Here is a 14,612-nt window from a genome sequence, read left to right on the forward strand (position 1 = left end):
TTATAAAAACTGAGAGACCCCTGCAGCTGGAGCTTAAAGAATGAATAAAATAAATAAATATATTTATAAATAAATATTTATAAATAAATAAAAAAAAATAAAGTGACTGCTGGTCAGGCAAAACCATTAGATTTCTTTATTTCATCTGTTACTCTGTGTTGATAGGCAGTTACCGAATGGCTGAATTGTTGGCATATACAGAAAAATGAAAGACAGATCTCTAATAGGACTGACCAGTCCAAATGCAGAAAAACCAGTTAGTATGTAAAGCATGGTAAAGTTTTTCTGTTTCATGAGGCATAAACAGTATTCTTCATTCTGTACTTATAACTAAAGATCAGTTTGGCTTCAATTCATTCATCCTTCCGGAACAAAATTCTAGCAATATACTCTGTTTGATATTTTTCCAACAAATTTTCTTGAACCTTTTCTGTTTGCAAGGGCTCTGAACGTGTGCTTTATATTCTTTATCTCATGTAAGGAAAAACCCACATCTTAGTCATTGAGGCCCTGACAATCTACCCGAAAAGACAAAAATCATGATTTTTATTGAAAATATTTAAAAAGCAATGATGGTGGTTTGGCTGCTAAGTTGTGTATGACTGTTTGTGACCCCATGGACTGTAGCCCACCAGGCTCCTCTCTCCATGCAATTTCCCAGGCAAGAGTACTGGAGTAGGTTGCCATTTACTTCTCCAGGGGATCTTCTCCTCCCAGGGATTGAACCTGGGTCTCCTGCATTGCATGCAGATTCTTCACCAACTGAGCCACCAGAGAAGCCTAGGTACCAATTTGTGAGAAGGGATGCCAGCTGTCAGCATCCAGAAAAGCCATGCAGGTATCTCTGAACGACAGGTCAGCACTGGCTATACGAGGCACATGCAGCGAACACTCTAGGTACTAACAGGTGTCATGAGATCAGCCCTGAGAGATTAGAGATTTGGCCACAGAAGGAATTTATATGAGATGACATTCTCCTGATCAGATTTTATGTTATGCATTTTCTGATACCCAGGACATCTTCACCTAAACATTTCAAAAAATACTCAGAATGGTTTGTTCCTTGCGTTTAAGACCTTATGTTTTATGTGTGCAAGGTTATAACATCACATCTGATAAAGTAATTTTCACTACCTGAGTATGCACCGTTGGGTTGTTGTTGTTCAGTCACTAAGTTGTATCCAACTCTTTGCAACCCCATGAACTTCAGCACACCAGTCTTCTCTGTCCTCCAGTATCTCCTGAAGTTTGCTCAAACTCATGTTCATTGACTCAGTGATGCCATCCAACCATCTCATCCTCTGTCACCTCCTTCTCCTCCTGCCTTCAATCTTTCCCAACATCAGAGTCTTTTCCAGTAAGCCAGCTCTTCGCATCAGGTGGCCAAAGTATTGGAGTTTCAGCTTCATCATCAATCCTTCTCTTGAATATTCAGTGTTAATTTCCTTTAGAATGTACTGGTTTGATCTCCTTGCAGTCCAAGGGGACTCTTAAGAGTCTTCTCCAGCACCCAATTCGAGAGCATCAATTCTTTGGCACTCAGCCTTCTTTGTAGCCCAACTCTCACATCTGTACATGACTACTGGAAAAACTGTATCTTTGACTATATGAGCCTTTGTCAGCAAAGTGATATTTTACAGAATTTTAGCTCAGCACACCAGACACTGAGAGCATGGCCTCTTATTATCTTATCAGTTGCTTTAAGTCCCTCTAGGAGGTAACGTTTGCATTTAGAAAACAATCCGGACAGCTATTTATTTCTAAAGGCATTACCCAGTTGAGAAAGAGAGAACTCCAAAAATCATTATTTTATTGCAAAACTTTTATCATCTTCTTCAACACACACCACCTACCAAAGTGAAAGTGAAGTCGCTCAGTGTCCGACTCTTTGCGACCCATGGACTGTAGCCTACCAGGCTCCTCCCTCCATGGGATTCTCCAGGCAAGAGTACTGGAGTGGGTTGCCATTTCCTTCTCCAGGGGATCTTTCCGACCCAGGGATTGAACCCAGGTCTCCCGCATTCCAGGCAGATGCTTTAACCTCTGAGCCACCAGGGAAGCCTACCAAAGCATAGTTCCATTACTAACAGTGATGAGTCAGCTTTTCTCAGTCTCTGAACTATCGATGTTGGGGGCCAGATCATTCTGTCCTGCACATGATCTGATATTCAGCAGTATTCCTGGCCTCTAACCACAAGATGCTAGAAACAGCCTTCCCTCCAGTGTGAGAACTGAAAGTATCTCCAGACATGGCCAGATGTTCTGGCAGTTGTAGGTGAGGGTGGGAAGTGAAGCAAAATCATCATTGGTTGAATAAGTAAGTAAAATATGAGAGACTCAGAGTCCTTTTCCTACAAATGGCTACTGTAATTGCTGCTCTTTTTTCCTGTGAGGCAGAACTGGGAATTACTCCTTTTTCCTCCCCTTTTTGGTTAACATAACAAATCTCCATAGAGTATTCTTCTCAGATGAGAAAGGTGGGACACTGGGGACTTTGGAGCCATCCTTGTGCTTGAGTGTGAATCTCAGATCTGCACCTATTTTGCTTTATGACCTTGCTCTGTCTACTTAAGTCCCTCTGAGCCCCAGTTTTCTCTTCTGTGAAATGGAGCTAAATGCAGTACCTCCCTATAAGGTTGTTGGGAACACTCACTCTCAGTCACATAAATATTTCACTGGTCAAAGTGGCTGGCTGAACAGAAGGTAGGTCAATTTGGCTTTCTCAAAGCTCATTATCCTACAAAAGTCTAATTTTCTGGTACTCCAGAAGGCAAACAACGCTGTCTTCCAACAACAGCACAAGAGACAACTCTACACATGGACATCACCAGATGGTCAATACTGAAATCAGATTGATTGTTTTCTTCGTAGCTGAAGGTGAAAAAAATCTCTATACAGTCAGCAAAAATAGGACCTGGAGCTTACTGTGGCTCAGATCATGAACTCCTTATTGCAAAATTCAGGCTTAAAGAAAGTAGGGGAAACCACTAGACCGTTCGGGTATGACCTAAATCAAATCTCTTACGATTATACACTAGAGGTGACAAATAGATTCAAGGGATTAGATATGGTAGACAGGGTTCCTGAAGAACTGTGGACAGAGGTTTGTAATATTGTACAGGAGGAGGTGACCAAAACCATCCCAAAGAAAAATGCATGAAGGCAAAGTGTTTGTCTGAGGAGGACTTAAAAATAGCTGAAAAAAGAAGAGAAGCAAAAGGCAAAGGAGAAAAGGAACAGTACATCCAACTGAATGCAGAGTTCCAGAGGTTAGCAAGGAGCGATAAGAAAGCCTTCTTAGATGAACAATGCAGAGAAGTAGAGGAAAATAATACAATGGGAAAGACTAGAGCTCTCTTCAGGAAAATTGGAGATACCAAGGGACTATTTCATGCAAAGATGGGCACAATAAAGGACATAAACAGCAAGGACCTAACAGAAGCAGAGGAGATTAAGAAGAAGTGGCAAGAATACACAGAAGAACTATACAAAAAAAGGTCTTAATGACCTGGATAACCATGATGGTGTGGTCACTTCCCTAGAGCCAGACACCCTGGAGTATGAAGTCAAGTGGGCCTTAGAAAGCATTACTATGAACAAAGCTAGTGGAGGTGATGGAATTCCAGCTGAGCTATTTCAAATCCTAAAAGATGATGCTGTGAAAGTGCTGCACTCAATATGTCAGCAAATTTGGAAAACTCAGCAGTGGCCACAGGACTGGAAAAGAACAGCTTTCATTCTAATCCCAAAGAAAGGCAATGCCAAAGAATGTTCAAACTATCATATAATTATACTCATCTCACATGCTAGTAGGGTAATGCTCAAAATCCTTCAAATGACGTTTTAGCAGTATGTGAATCAAGAACTTCCAGGTGTACAAGCTGGATTTAGAAAAGGCAGAGAAGCCAGAGATCAAATTGCCAACATCCTTTGGATCAAAGAGGAAGCAAGGGAATTCCAGGAAAAAATTTGGTTCTTCTTCATTGACTACACTACAGTCTTTGACTGTGTGGATCACAACAAACTGGAAAATTCTGAATGAGATGGGAATACCAGAGCACCTTACTTGTCTCCTGAGAAACCTTGTCTCCTGTTATGGGTCAAGAAGCAACAGTTAGAACCAGATATGGAACAACAGGCTGGTTCAAAATGGGAACGGAGTACAATGAGGCTGTATATTGTCAGTCTGCTTAGTTAACTTATATGCAGAGTCCACCATGTGAAATGCTGGGCTGGATGAATCACAAGCTGGAATAAGATTGGTGGGAGAAATATCAACAACATCAGATATGCAGAGGATACTATTTCTGCTTGCTAATGGCAGAAAGCGAAGAAGAACTAAAGAGCCTCTTGGTGAAGGTGAAAGAGGAGAGTGAAAAAGCTGGTTTAAAATTCAGCATTCAAAAAACTAAAACCATGGCGTCCATTCCCATCACTTCATGGCAAATAGATGGGGGAAAAGTGGAAACACTGATTTCCATTTTCACTTCCAGTGAAAAAAACACATATTTTATTTTCCTGGGCTCCAAAATTGCTGAGGATGGTGTCTGCAGCCACAAAATTAAAAGACACTTGCTCCTTGGAAAAAAAGTTATGACAAACTTAGACAGCATATTAAAAAGCAGAGATATCACTTTGCCAGCAAAGGTCCATATAGTCAAAGCTAAGCTATGGTCTTTCCAGTAGTCCTGTACGCATGTGAGAGCTGGACCATAAGAAGGCTGAGCACTGAAAAATTGATGCTTTTGAACTGTGGTACTGGAGAAGATGCTTGAGAGTCCCTTGGACTGCAAGGAGATCAAGCCAGTCAACCCTAAAGGAAATCAACTCTAAGTATTCATTGGTAAGACTGATGCTGAAGCTCCAAAAGTTTGGCCACCTGATGCAAAGAGCCAGCTTATTGGAAAAGACCCTGATTTGGAGAAAGATTGAAGGCAGGAGGAGAAGGGGCTGACAAAGAGTGAGATAGTTGGATGACATCACTGACTCAATGGACATGAGTCTGAGCAAACTCCAGAAGATAGTGAAGGACAGGGAAACCTGGCTTGCTGCAGTCCATGGGGTTGCAAAGAGCTAGACAGGAGTGAGCAACTAAACAACAGCAACAAGCTGGCTTGTGGGTACTAAGAGTATACACATCAAGCGTAACTTTTTTTACATGAAATAAAGTAAGTAATACTATGATTTCTTTTGCTTCAAGTTATAGCAGGGGAATTACTCTGAGTCATTATTTGATGTACAGTCATACACCACGGCTGTGACTATCCCAAATTTAGTCATTTCCAGGTGAATCTGCAGTTAAATGATTAACCTGTGTTATAAGTGCTATTTAAAAAAAAAAATTTCTGATGACATCTTTCCTATCATTACCTAGTGTTAAAACTTTGGACCCCGTCAGCTTTCAGCCCATCAAGATTCACACAGACAGTTGAATCCGTTCTGTCCAAGACTTTTCCGTGTCTTTCAGTACTCCAAAGGTCCCCCTTGCTGGTGCACACTTCGCGGCATTTTTTATGTGTTAGGGCATGTCCCTTCTTTTTCTGAGTGCTTCAGACCAGAGGGAGCTTGCTAGCTTGCTGCCATGAGTCTCCCTGTGGGCGTGCCCTTGACCTGTCCCCATGTCCCTCCTCTATGACCTTGGCAATACAGAAGCAGTGGACAGATTTCCTACCTAGAGGGTGTAGCAGGAAACAACCAATGAAATCAACAGAGATAGAGCAGTTTTTACAGAGGCTGACGCTCATGGCTTTGGAAACCTGAGGGACACAGATGTGTCAACAGAATAACTCGACTGTTTCTCATCGGTGGAAAGACAGATGTGGGATCAAGACAGCTGTTTTTAGTTCTAGTTCTGCTATTAAGTGGGCTTCCCTGGTGGCTCAGATGGTAAAGAATCTGTCTGCAATGCAGGAGACTGGATTCAATCTCTGTATTGGGAAGATCCCCTAGAGAAGGAAATGGCAACCCACTCCAGTATTCTTCCCTGGGAAATCCCATGGATGGAGAAGCCTGGCAGGCTATATAGTCCACAGGGTCACAGAGTCCCATGACTGCTATTAAGTGGCTCTTCTCCATTTTCAGAAAAGATGATAAAATAAGGGAATTGGACTGAGAGTCCTTAATGGATACAACTGACTGTATCACTTACTGAATGTTGATTATGAGCCAGGCACTGTGCTAAGTGCTTTGTGAACATAATCTCAGCTAAACCCTTCCAACAATCCTCTGAGGCAGGCATTGTTGGTCCCATTTTACAGATGAGGAAACTGAAACTCAGGAAAGTTAATCAACTTGCCAAATAAAGCACATGTATTGAAATCAGCATGTATGCCAAGGCACTCTGATATGGTCCAGTTGGTGCAGTAAGCATCACAAGGGAGGGGACCTGGTCATTATTTTCCAACGAGAACAGGACTTTGCATGTACAAGGTGGACAAGGTATATTTGTTAATTGAAGAAGAGTGTGTAAAGGACAAGAGCTACTTAAGTATGTGACTTCTGGTTTCCTAAAAGTCCTTCTGCTTTTCCTTATAGTTTTTTTTTTCTAAAGTTTGTGATCTCAGATATTTAGGAATCACTGTGATTGTAGGATAGGAAGGGGAAAAGTGATTTCTTCCAATTCTTTGAGTCTATAATGGTGGGGTCTAACTAAATATGAATTATAGGTTTCAACAAAATGCCTTAATTATTCAACCCGTGCATCTCATTAAAGCGTAATTGTTGTTTAGTTGCTTGGTTATTTCTGACTCTCTGCAACCCCATGGTCTGTAGCCCACCAGGCTCCTCTGTCCGTGGGATTTCCCAGGCAAGAATACTGGAGTGGGTTGCCATTTCCTTCTCCAGGGGATCTTCCTGACCCAGGGATCAAACCCAAGTCTCCTGAATTGGCAGGCAGATTCTTTACCGCTGAGCCTCCAGGGAAGCCCCAAAGTGTAATAATGTGTGGCAATTATTCTAAAACTGTCAACTTCCTTTACATCTAAGGATAAAGGGAATAGATTCTGACTATGATTTTATATACACGTTCACTTTTAAAATGGGATTTGATTCAACTTTGGTTTTCTGTGTCACTTATTACATCTTTGACACTTTGTTTTTCTAAGACAAGGTGATCTGTAACCTAAGGAAACATTCTTTTCCTATTGTAGGTTTTTTAAATTATCTCTTTGCTACTATCACTGTTCTCATTGCTCCTCTTTGACTTTTTCAGTTGTATCTCTATTTGTTTTGTAATCTCAAAGTTAATCCTAGCTATTATTTCATCTCTTGCTATCTTCTTCCTTGTTTTGATGCTAAAGGGCACAACTAATCATTCTATATGAGCATAGAGTAGACTCTTCAAAACTGTCACCCACCAGGCTCCTCTGTCTATGGAATTTTCCCGGCAAGATTACTGGAATGGGTTTCCATTTCTTCAGGGGATCTTCCCAACCCAGGACTCAAACCTGCATCTCTTTCATCTCCTTTTTTGGCAGGTGGATTCTTTACCACTGCATCACCTGGGAAGCCCAGAATGAAGTCTGGAAAACCTAATTTATAGTTTTATTGTCACCATACAAGGATTTCCTTTCGTCACTAACACCATGAATTCTAAACAGAACACAATTTCAAATTCAACCCTATTAGTGAGTGCCACATAAACAACAATAAATACTAATTAATGATTGTCATTAGGCTGGTTTAACAATCACTTTAGGAAACAGTCCAGTTTCATGCTCTTAACTCTGTGTGGCAAAGCAAATACAATTCTTCTCTCACCCTCACCCCCCTGCAAATCTCCAAGAGTGGGAATTTTGTTTTGGCAAAAAAAAAAAAAAAATTCTTTCTATTTTAATATGAAAATTACAAATTTTCTCTATACATATACATGCATAAAATATATATAGTGGTGTTGGTGGTTTAGTTGCTAAGTCGTGTCCAACTCTTGTGACCCCGTGGATTGTAGCCTGCCAGGCTCCTCTGTTCACAGGATTCTCCAAGCAAGAATACTGGAGTGGGTTGCCATTTCCTTCTCCAGGGGATCATCCCGACCCAGGAATTGAACCTAGGTCTGCCTGCGTGGCAGGCAGATTTCTTTTCCGACTGAGCTATGAGGGAAGATTCAATATATATAGTAGCCTTGTTCTATCCTGTAAGACAGCATACCCTATAACAGTGCTTCTCTGTACGGGGCCCAGTAAAGCATACTTAGCTCGTTTGTGCCTTCCTTTGAACCTTGATCTTTTTCCTTAAATGGTTTCTTGCAATTCTTCTTCATCTTTCAGGTGATTTATTTAGAGTTGTTTAGTCACTCAGTCGTGTCTGACTGTTTGCAACCCCATGGGCTGTAGCCCACCAGGCTTCTCCGTTCATGGAATTTTCCAGACAGGATTACTGGAGTGGTTTATTAACATGTCAGGCCATTTCTCTCTCTCTCTCTTTTTTTCACTGCACTGTGCAGCTTGACTTGCAGGGATCTTAGTTCCCCCATCAGGGATTGAATCCCAGGCCACAGCAGTAAAAGCACCAAATCCTAACCACTAGACCACCAAGAGAAGCTTCCCTTATGACTCAGAGGTAAAGAATCTGCCTGCAATGCAGAAGACTTGGGTTTGATCCCTGGGTCGGGAAGATCCCCTGGAGAACAGAATGGCAACCCACTCCAGTATTCTTGCCTGGGAAATTTCATGGACAGAGGAGCCTGGTGGGCTACAGTCCATGGGGTCACAGAGAGTCAGACATGACTGAGCGTGCATACACTGGAGGCCACCAGGGAATTCCCCATCAGGCCATTTCTCTTAGAGACCCCAGCAAGTCAGGTCAGCCTGGTGGATATCTTTCTAACATTTTCCCCTTATCCTTCCACTGGCCTAAAATCTTGAGTGATTTTGACCAAAGAGGGACCTTGTATTTACCCTATAAGGAAAACACTGGCCTAAAGGACAGGAATGCAGATTGGGCAATTGACTGCTCGTGCCAGGTGCGTTCCTAGGCGTGTTGAATGAGTAAAGGAATCCACTTCACCTCAGCTCCACTGCCATTTTCCGAGCCTCATCCCGGCTCTCTGAGATCTAGAACTCCAAGATAGTTTAAAAGCACGATAGAAGAATGGTTTCAGAAATTTGACAAGCTAGCTTATTTCCAGCTGCCAGCTAGATCAAGTGCCACTACAGTTAGAAGTGTTTTCCTTGCTACTTCAAACAGTGATAAGAATCACACAGGTAATACATGTCTAAATTAGACGATTCCCAATGGTTAGGAAGTGGAAATCTCACTCTTGTATGAAACAGACCGACCTTTGTTCATTTTATACAAACTTCTATAATTTTTAGAAATTAAAAAAAAAAAAAACAGGAATACCAGGAATGTGACAACACCTGCATAACCACTTAAACTGATGATAACAAATATTTTGTTATATTGACTTCATCTTATTTTTATTAATAAAATAAACATGACTAGTAATGCTGAAGTTTGTGGTGCCATGAACCCCTCGTACATTCTACTGTCCTGAACCGCTGTCATGAATGAAGTTTGTGCCATTCCTGTTCACCTTTATACTATTACAGGCACATATGTGAAATCACATTTTGCAAAAACTCCAGGGATCAAACTCACGCAGTGAAAGCACCAGGTCCTAACTACTGGGCCACCAGGGAATTCCCCCTACCCCGCTCCCCCATCACAACAAGTTTTTAAGATTTAAGTTGGGGAAATGGCTTTGCCTTTCAGACTTAAAAATGCAGTCTCATTCCCATAACTTCATTTGCAAACCCAGTTGCCATCTCATTTTTTCAAATTCTTTAAAATTAGCTGAAACCTTTCACCGTTTAAGTAGGGTTTTTGCTGCAGGGGGCTGTCTGTTCTCAACGCTGGGATGTGCCGAATGGAAAGCCTTGTGTTTCACGTTTGTAAGTGATAAGAGGGGGAGGTGGCAGCTTTACAGAGATCAGGTTTCAAGTCCAGCCCTAGTTTTTATGTGTGTGGGAATGGACGCAAAGGAAAACACAGCTGAGCTGCATTGTGGCTCTTCCTGTCGAACCTGTTCACGGCCAGGGTGAGTAAACCAGGAGCAACGTCTCCTTCGCCCAGCCTCCAGTGAAATTTGTGCCTGGATTCAAAGCAACTGACTTCCCAGGAAATACCATCTGAATCTCCCCCATACCCCGTGTGGAAAGTGCGTCTCTCTCCCGGGGAAATCTGCCAGAGAGAACTTGGCTGTCCTCTCCCAGATGGAGGAAGGAATGGAACCGGGGTGGTGTCACTTGGAGGAATTGCTGATGTCAGTAGCGTGTCAGCCGTGGGAGGCTCGGTTTGTGAAACTGAGTTACACCTAAGTGTCTTAGGAAACTCTGTGCAGAACTCACCGGAGCTGCCCGGCTGGGACAGGAGGGAGAGGGGGAGGGAGAGAGCACCTCGGAGATTCCCTTCCCCTTGGTATCTCACTTTTGGAACCTTGGGATTAAAAGACATGAAAGCCTGGAAACTACAGACGTTTTAGGAAATCGGTATGTACCTTTAAGCTCCCACGAATTCCTCTTTCTACCTGGGCGAGGGTTGTAGTTAGACGCTAGGTGCTCAGACGACAAAGCGCTGTGTTCTCAGTGGGTGATGGCTTATTTCACTGTTTGAGGTGGGGGGTCCAGTTTGAACAGGTCTGTCTCCCAGCTGTATGTGCGTGGGAACCATCGGCTTGTGCTGTTTCTTTTAGATAAGGTTGGTGAAAAGTCTTGGTTCCTGTACCCCAGGAAATGGTTTTACTGGTGGTGCATTGCGGAGAAGTTATTTTCTTAATGATTAGAATGTTTTATGAAGATTCTTTGAACGTAAGTTAAAAATCCAGCTAAAGTCTAATAATGGAATGAAATTGCTGTGCTAGTATTTCTCTGACCAAGACTGGGGTGGAGAAGAGGAATTCCCAACTACGAAGTCAAAGTTCAAAGGACAAGCTGGGTCTCAGGCTAATGTGAAGGGTTGGGAATGAACCCAGAAAATGCAGGAGGGCCCACTCAGTTCTGTGAATGAGCTGCTTTTTACAAGTTAAATTTTCAGATGCCCATTGCCAGTAAGTTGTATTTCTCCCACCCAACTGGCAGATAACACCTGGTGTGGCATTAGAGTATCAACAGTGGGAATATGTTGAATTCTCTTACAAAAACTGGAAGCTCTAGCTCAGAAACCAAGAGAGCAGTGTCAGCATTCACTCCCATCCCGCCGAGCCTCCAATTTCTAGCACTCAAGTTTCTGTGGCATTTAGGGGAACTCTTGTAGGTGGGGAAATTATCACTGAGAATCACCCTTGCTTGGGGTTCCGTTTTACTTTCACTTTGCATTCTTTTGAAATTTAATCTGTGGTCTTATTGAAACATCCCTTTGAATCTCTTTCCATTTAAATATGAAGTCAACATCTTTGATCAGAAGGCATGTGCTTACTGGAATCTACAATTTCCTTACTCACTCTTTTATTTAGTTGAGTCAAAGGAAAAATAGTATGCATGTTCCCCACAGTTGCTTGGTTTTATTGTTCAGGAAGCAGTGATAAAGTGAAGATTACTGTCAAAAGAAGGAATAAACTGGTTTCACGCTATAGTTGGTTTGTGAAAAGGCATATGCCTAATCTCAAACTTAATTCTTGATTTTTTTATTATTAAGCTGATTTCTAGACTTAGTAAAAGTTAACATTAATTAAAGCTGTGTTGCGTTTTTGTTTTCTTCATTTCTTAGTTATTCCAATGGAAACAGCTGGAGAACTTATATTTCCGTGAGAAAAAGTTTGCTGTTGAAGTTCACGATCCACGGAGGTGAGAATAAAAGCCTTTTTTTCTGTACGGGTCCAATGACTAGCCACATATGCTGCTATGAATATTCATGTGCACATGTTTTCATTTCTCTTGGGTGCATACCTAGGAGTAGAATTGCTTGATCAAATCGTAACTCTCTTTGACCTTCTGAGGAACTGTCAGACTGTTTTCCAAAGCAGCTATCCCCTTTTACATCCCTACCAAAACTCTGCATGGTTTCATTTTCTCCACATCCTCTAATATTTGTTATTTTTTCTGTGTGTGTGTGTGTGTGTGTGTGTGTGTGTGTGTAAATAGCCATCCTGATGGTGTGCAGTGATAACTCATACTGGTTTAGATTTGCTCACCGAGCATCTTTTCATGGACTCATCGGCCATTTGTCTACCTTTTTTAGAGAAATGTTTATTCAGATCCTTTGCTCATTTTTAAGTTTGCTATTCTTGGTCACTTAAAAAAGTTCCTAAATTATCAACATGAATTAAAGTCAAGATTGTAGGCTCTCCAAGTTCCTCAGAGGAATTCCTTATCAGCTCGCAGTGGTTGCTTTTCAGATATAAGTTTATGGATATTTGGAGGTCAGAGGGATGGAGGAAACAGCTGTGGCAAAAAGATGACCTGGAGATACAAGGCAGATTCCTACAAGGAACACTGGTGCTCTTCTCCCCGCAACCCTGCCCCTATCTTTGCTTCTCTTGCTTTGTCCTCTGACCCTCTCTCTTTTCATCCAGTACATAAGCAGTAATCTGGGCCAGTTTCGGACATGCATATTATCAGACAATATTATTATGCTCATCCTCTGATAGTGCCAAAGCCAGACAATAGCTAGATCTGAGATGCTCTCTTTCCTTGGAGGAAGGTGCTGATCCCATAGGTCGTGATCGCTTGATCTTTAAAGTAACACATTTATTCTCACCTTTTTGTGATGGTTGCACATCGCACATCTGTGGTCTTTAATTTGATGTTTTTAGTACAGCCTCCAATGTGGCTAATTCTCATCTGCTATGAAATAATGTTTTAATTTCTATTATTTCCAGTATCATGCTTCTGTGCAGAGTACAGAATGTTTATATTTATGTACACAAGTCTACTAGACTTAGGTTTTTCTAAAATGTTATATGGTTGACATATTAATAATCATTTTCTCTTAATTTTAAAATTTTCATTTTGTATTAGAGCATAATTGTTTAACAATGTTGTGTTAGTTTCATGCGTACGGCAAAGTGATTCAGTTATACATATACATGTGTCTATTCTTTTTCTAATACTCTGTCCATTTTCTCATCTGCTTTTGAAGATGTGTGTTTGTATTGTTTAATATACTGCTTTTACAAGGAGATATTACCCAAGTGTGATTGGCTTTCTCATAAAAAGGAGACAATCAGAGGCTTGGTCCTTGAAGGCAAGGGTGTGGCAGAGGAAAAACAATTAAGGAGATACTTTGTTACAATGTTACCCACTGGGTACATTTGATATGCTGCTGCTGCTGCTAAGTCACTTCAGTCCTGTCTAACTCTGTGCAACCCCATAGATGGCAGCCCTGTGCAACCCCATAGATGGCAGCCCACCAGGCTCCCCCGTCCCTGGGATTCTCCAAGTAAGAACACTTGAGTGGGTTGCCATTTCCTTCTCCAGTGCCTGAAAGTGAAAAGTGAAAGTGAAGTCGCTCAGTCGTTTCCGACTCTTAGCGACCCCATGGTCTGCAGCCTACCCGGCTCCTCCATCCATGGGATTTTCCAGGCAAGAGTACTGGAATGGGGTGCCATTGATGATATGCTGGGCCAGAAACAAATCATGAGTGCTTTCCTTAATCTTTTAGGATTTCAGTATCCAGAAGAACCTTTGGGCAGAGTGGCCTCTTCGTGCAAACGTGGTATGCGAACTCCTCTCTCATCAAGTCCATCTGGGTAATGGCAATTAGTCAGCATCAGTTTTACTTGGACCGGAAGCAAAGCAAAGTAAGTAACTGAAAGTATTTCTACAAGGACAAAGTCCCATCCCTCATTTACTTTCCATTCAGAAGATAAACTTTCTTAGAAAAGATGCAACCTCATGGGTTTTTGTTTCTTGAGTCTTGTGGGGTTTTTTTTTAACTTTACTACCAGTTGTTTTAATTTTTCTTACATTTAACAGATGGGCAACCTATAGCCTGCTCTGAAAGTTGTAAGATTCGCCAACTTTTAGGCATTGTGTGAGTCTGTGCACTCATGACTTTTTTATGTTAATGATTGAACTATACCATGAGGAAGAATCATGCGTGATTAATAAAACATTTTAGTGACAAAGCTGAAGTCTGAATTTTTTTCTGAAAAATATCACTATAGTATATAAAAGTTCTGTATCGTCCTTTGTGTTGACATTTTTATTCCATATTAACTGAATCGTTTTATTAATTTAAAATAGGTGTGACTGAATGAATTCCCTTTCCATGTTGTGTTAGGCAAAAATCCCTTCAGCCAGGAGTTTAGACGATATCGCAATGGACTTGACAGAGACAGGAGCACCAAGGGTCTCCAAACCGGTGACACTCGAGGCGAAAAGCCAGTTCATTATGGCAAGCAACGGCAGTTTAATTTCCTCAGGTAATATTTTTGGATTAGAGAGTGTGCGAGCCATCTATATCTTAATGTACTTTTATTTTTTTTGGTTGTAAACCACTTTTAAATGTATCTTTTAACCCATTATTTCCAGAATAAGGAAGCATATGAGAGAACCTATAGTATACAGCAGTTTTGAATAAAATTTTGAAATTAGTTTTTAAAAGAATATGAAGCAAGTTAAGTTATAAAGTTCAGGTTGTATAATTAACACTAGATGCTCAGACAGTGAGTGCCT

The 14,612-nt window shown here is 41.4% G+C and overlaps 1 protein-coding gene across 5 annotated transcripts in view; it reads left to right on the top strand.

Annotated features, from left to right (window-relative positions):
- The window catches only part of FRMD4B (FERM domain containing 4B), a 358,627-nt gene that overhangs the window by 321,917 nt on the left and 22,098 nt on the right, over window positions 1–14,612 (top strand). For all 5 annotated transcript variants that reach the window (XM_061396423.1, XM_061396420.1, XM_061396424.1 and 2 more), the window contains 3 exons: window positions 11,704–11,780; window positions 13,597–13,735; window positions 14,218–14,359. In XM_061396423.1, coding sequence (XP_061252407.1) covers window positions 11,704–11,780; window positions 13,597–13,735; window positions 14,218–14,359 — 358 coding nt within the window. The remainder of the gene's footprint in view (window positions 1–11,703; window positions 11,781–13,596; window positions 13,736–14,217; window positions 14,360–14,612) is intronic.

The sequence above is a fragment of the Bos javanicus genome, chromosome 22, assembly GCF_032452875.1.
Source record: "Bos javanicus breed banteng chromosome 22, ARS-OSU_banteng_1.0, whole genome shotgun sequence".
Classification (NCBI taxonomy): Eukaryota; Metazoa; Chordata; class Mammalia; order Artiodactyla; family Bovidae; genus Bos; species Bos javanicus.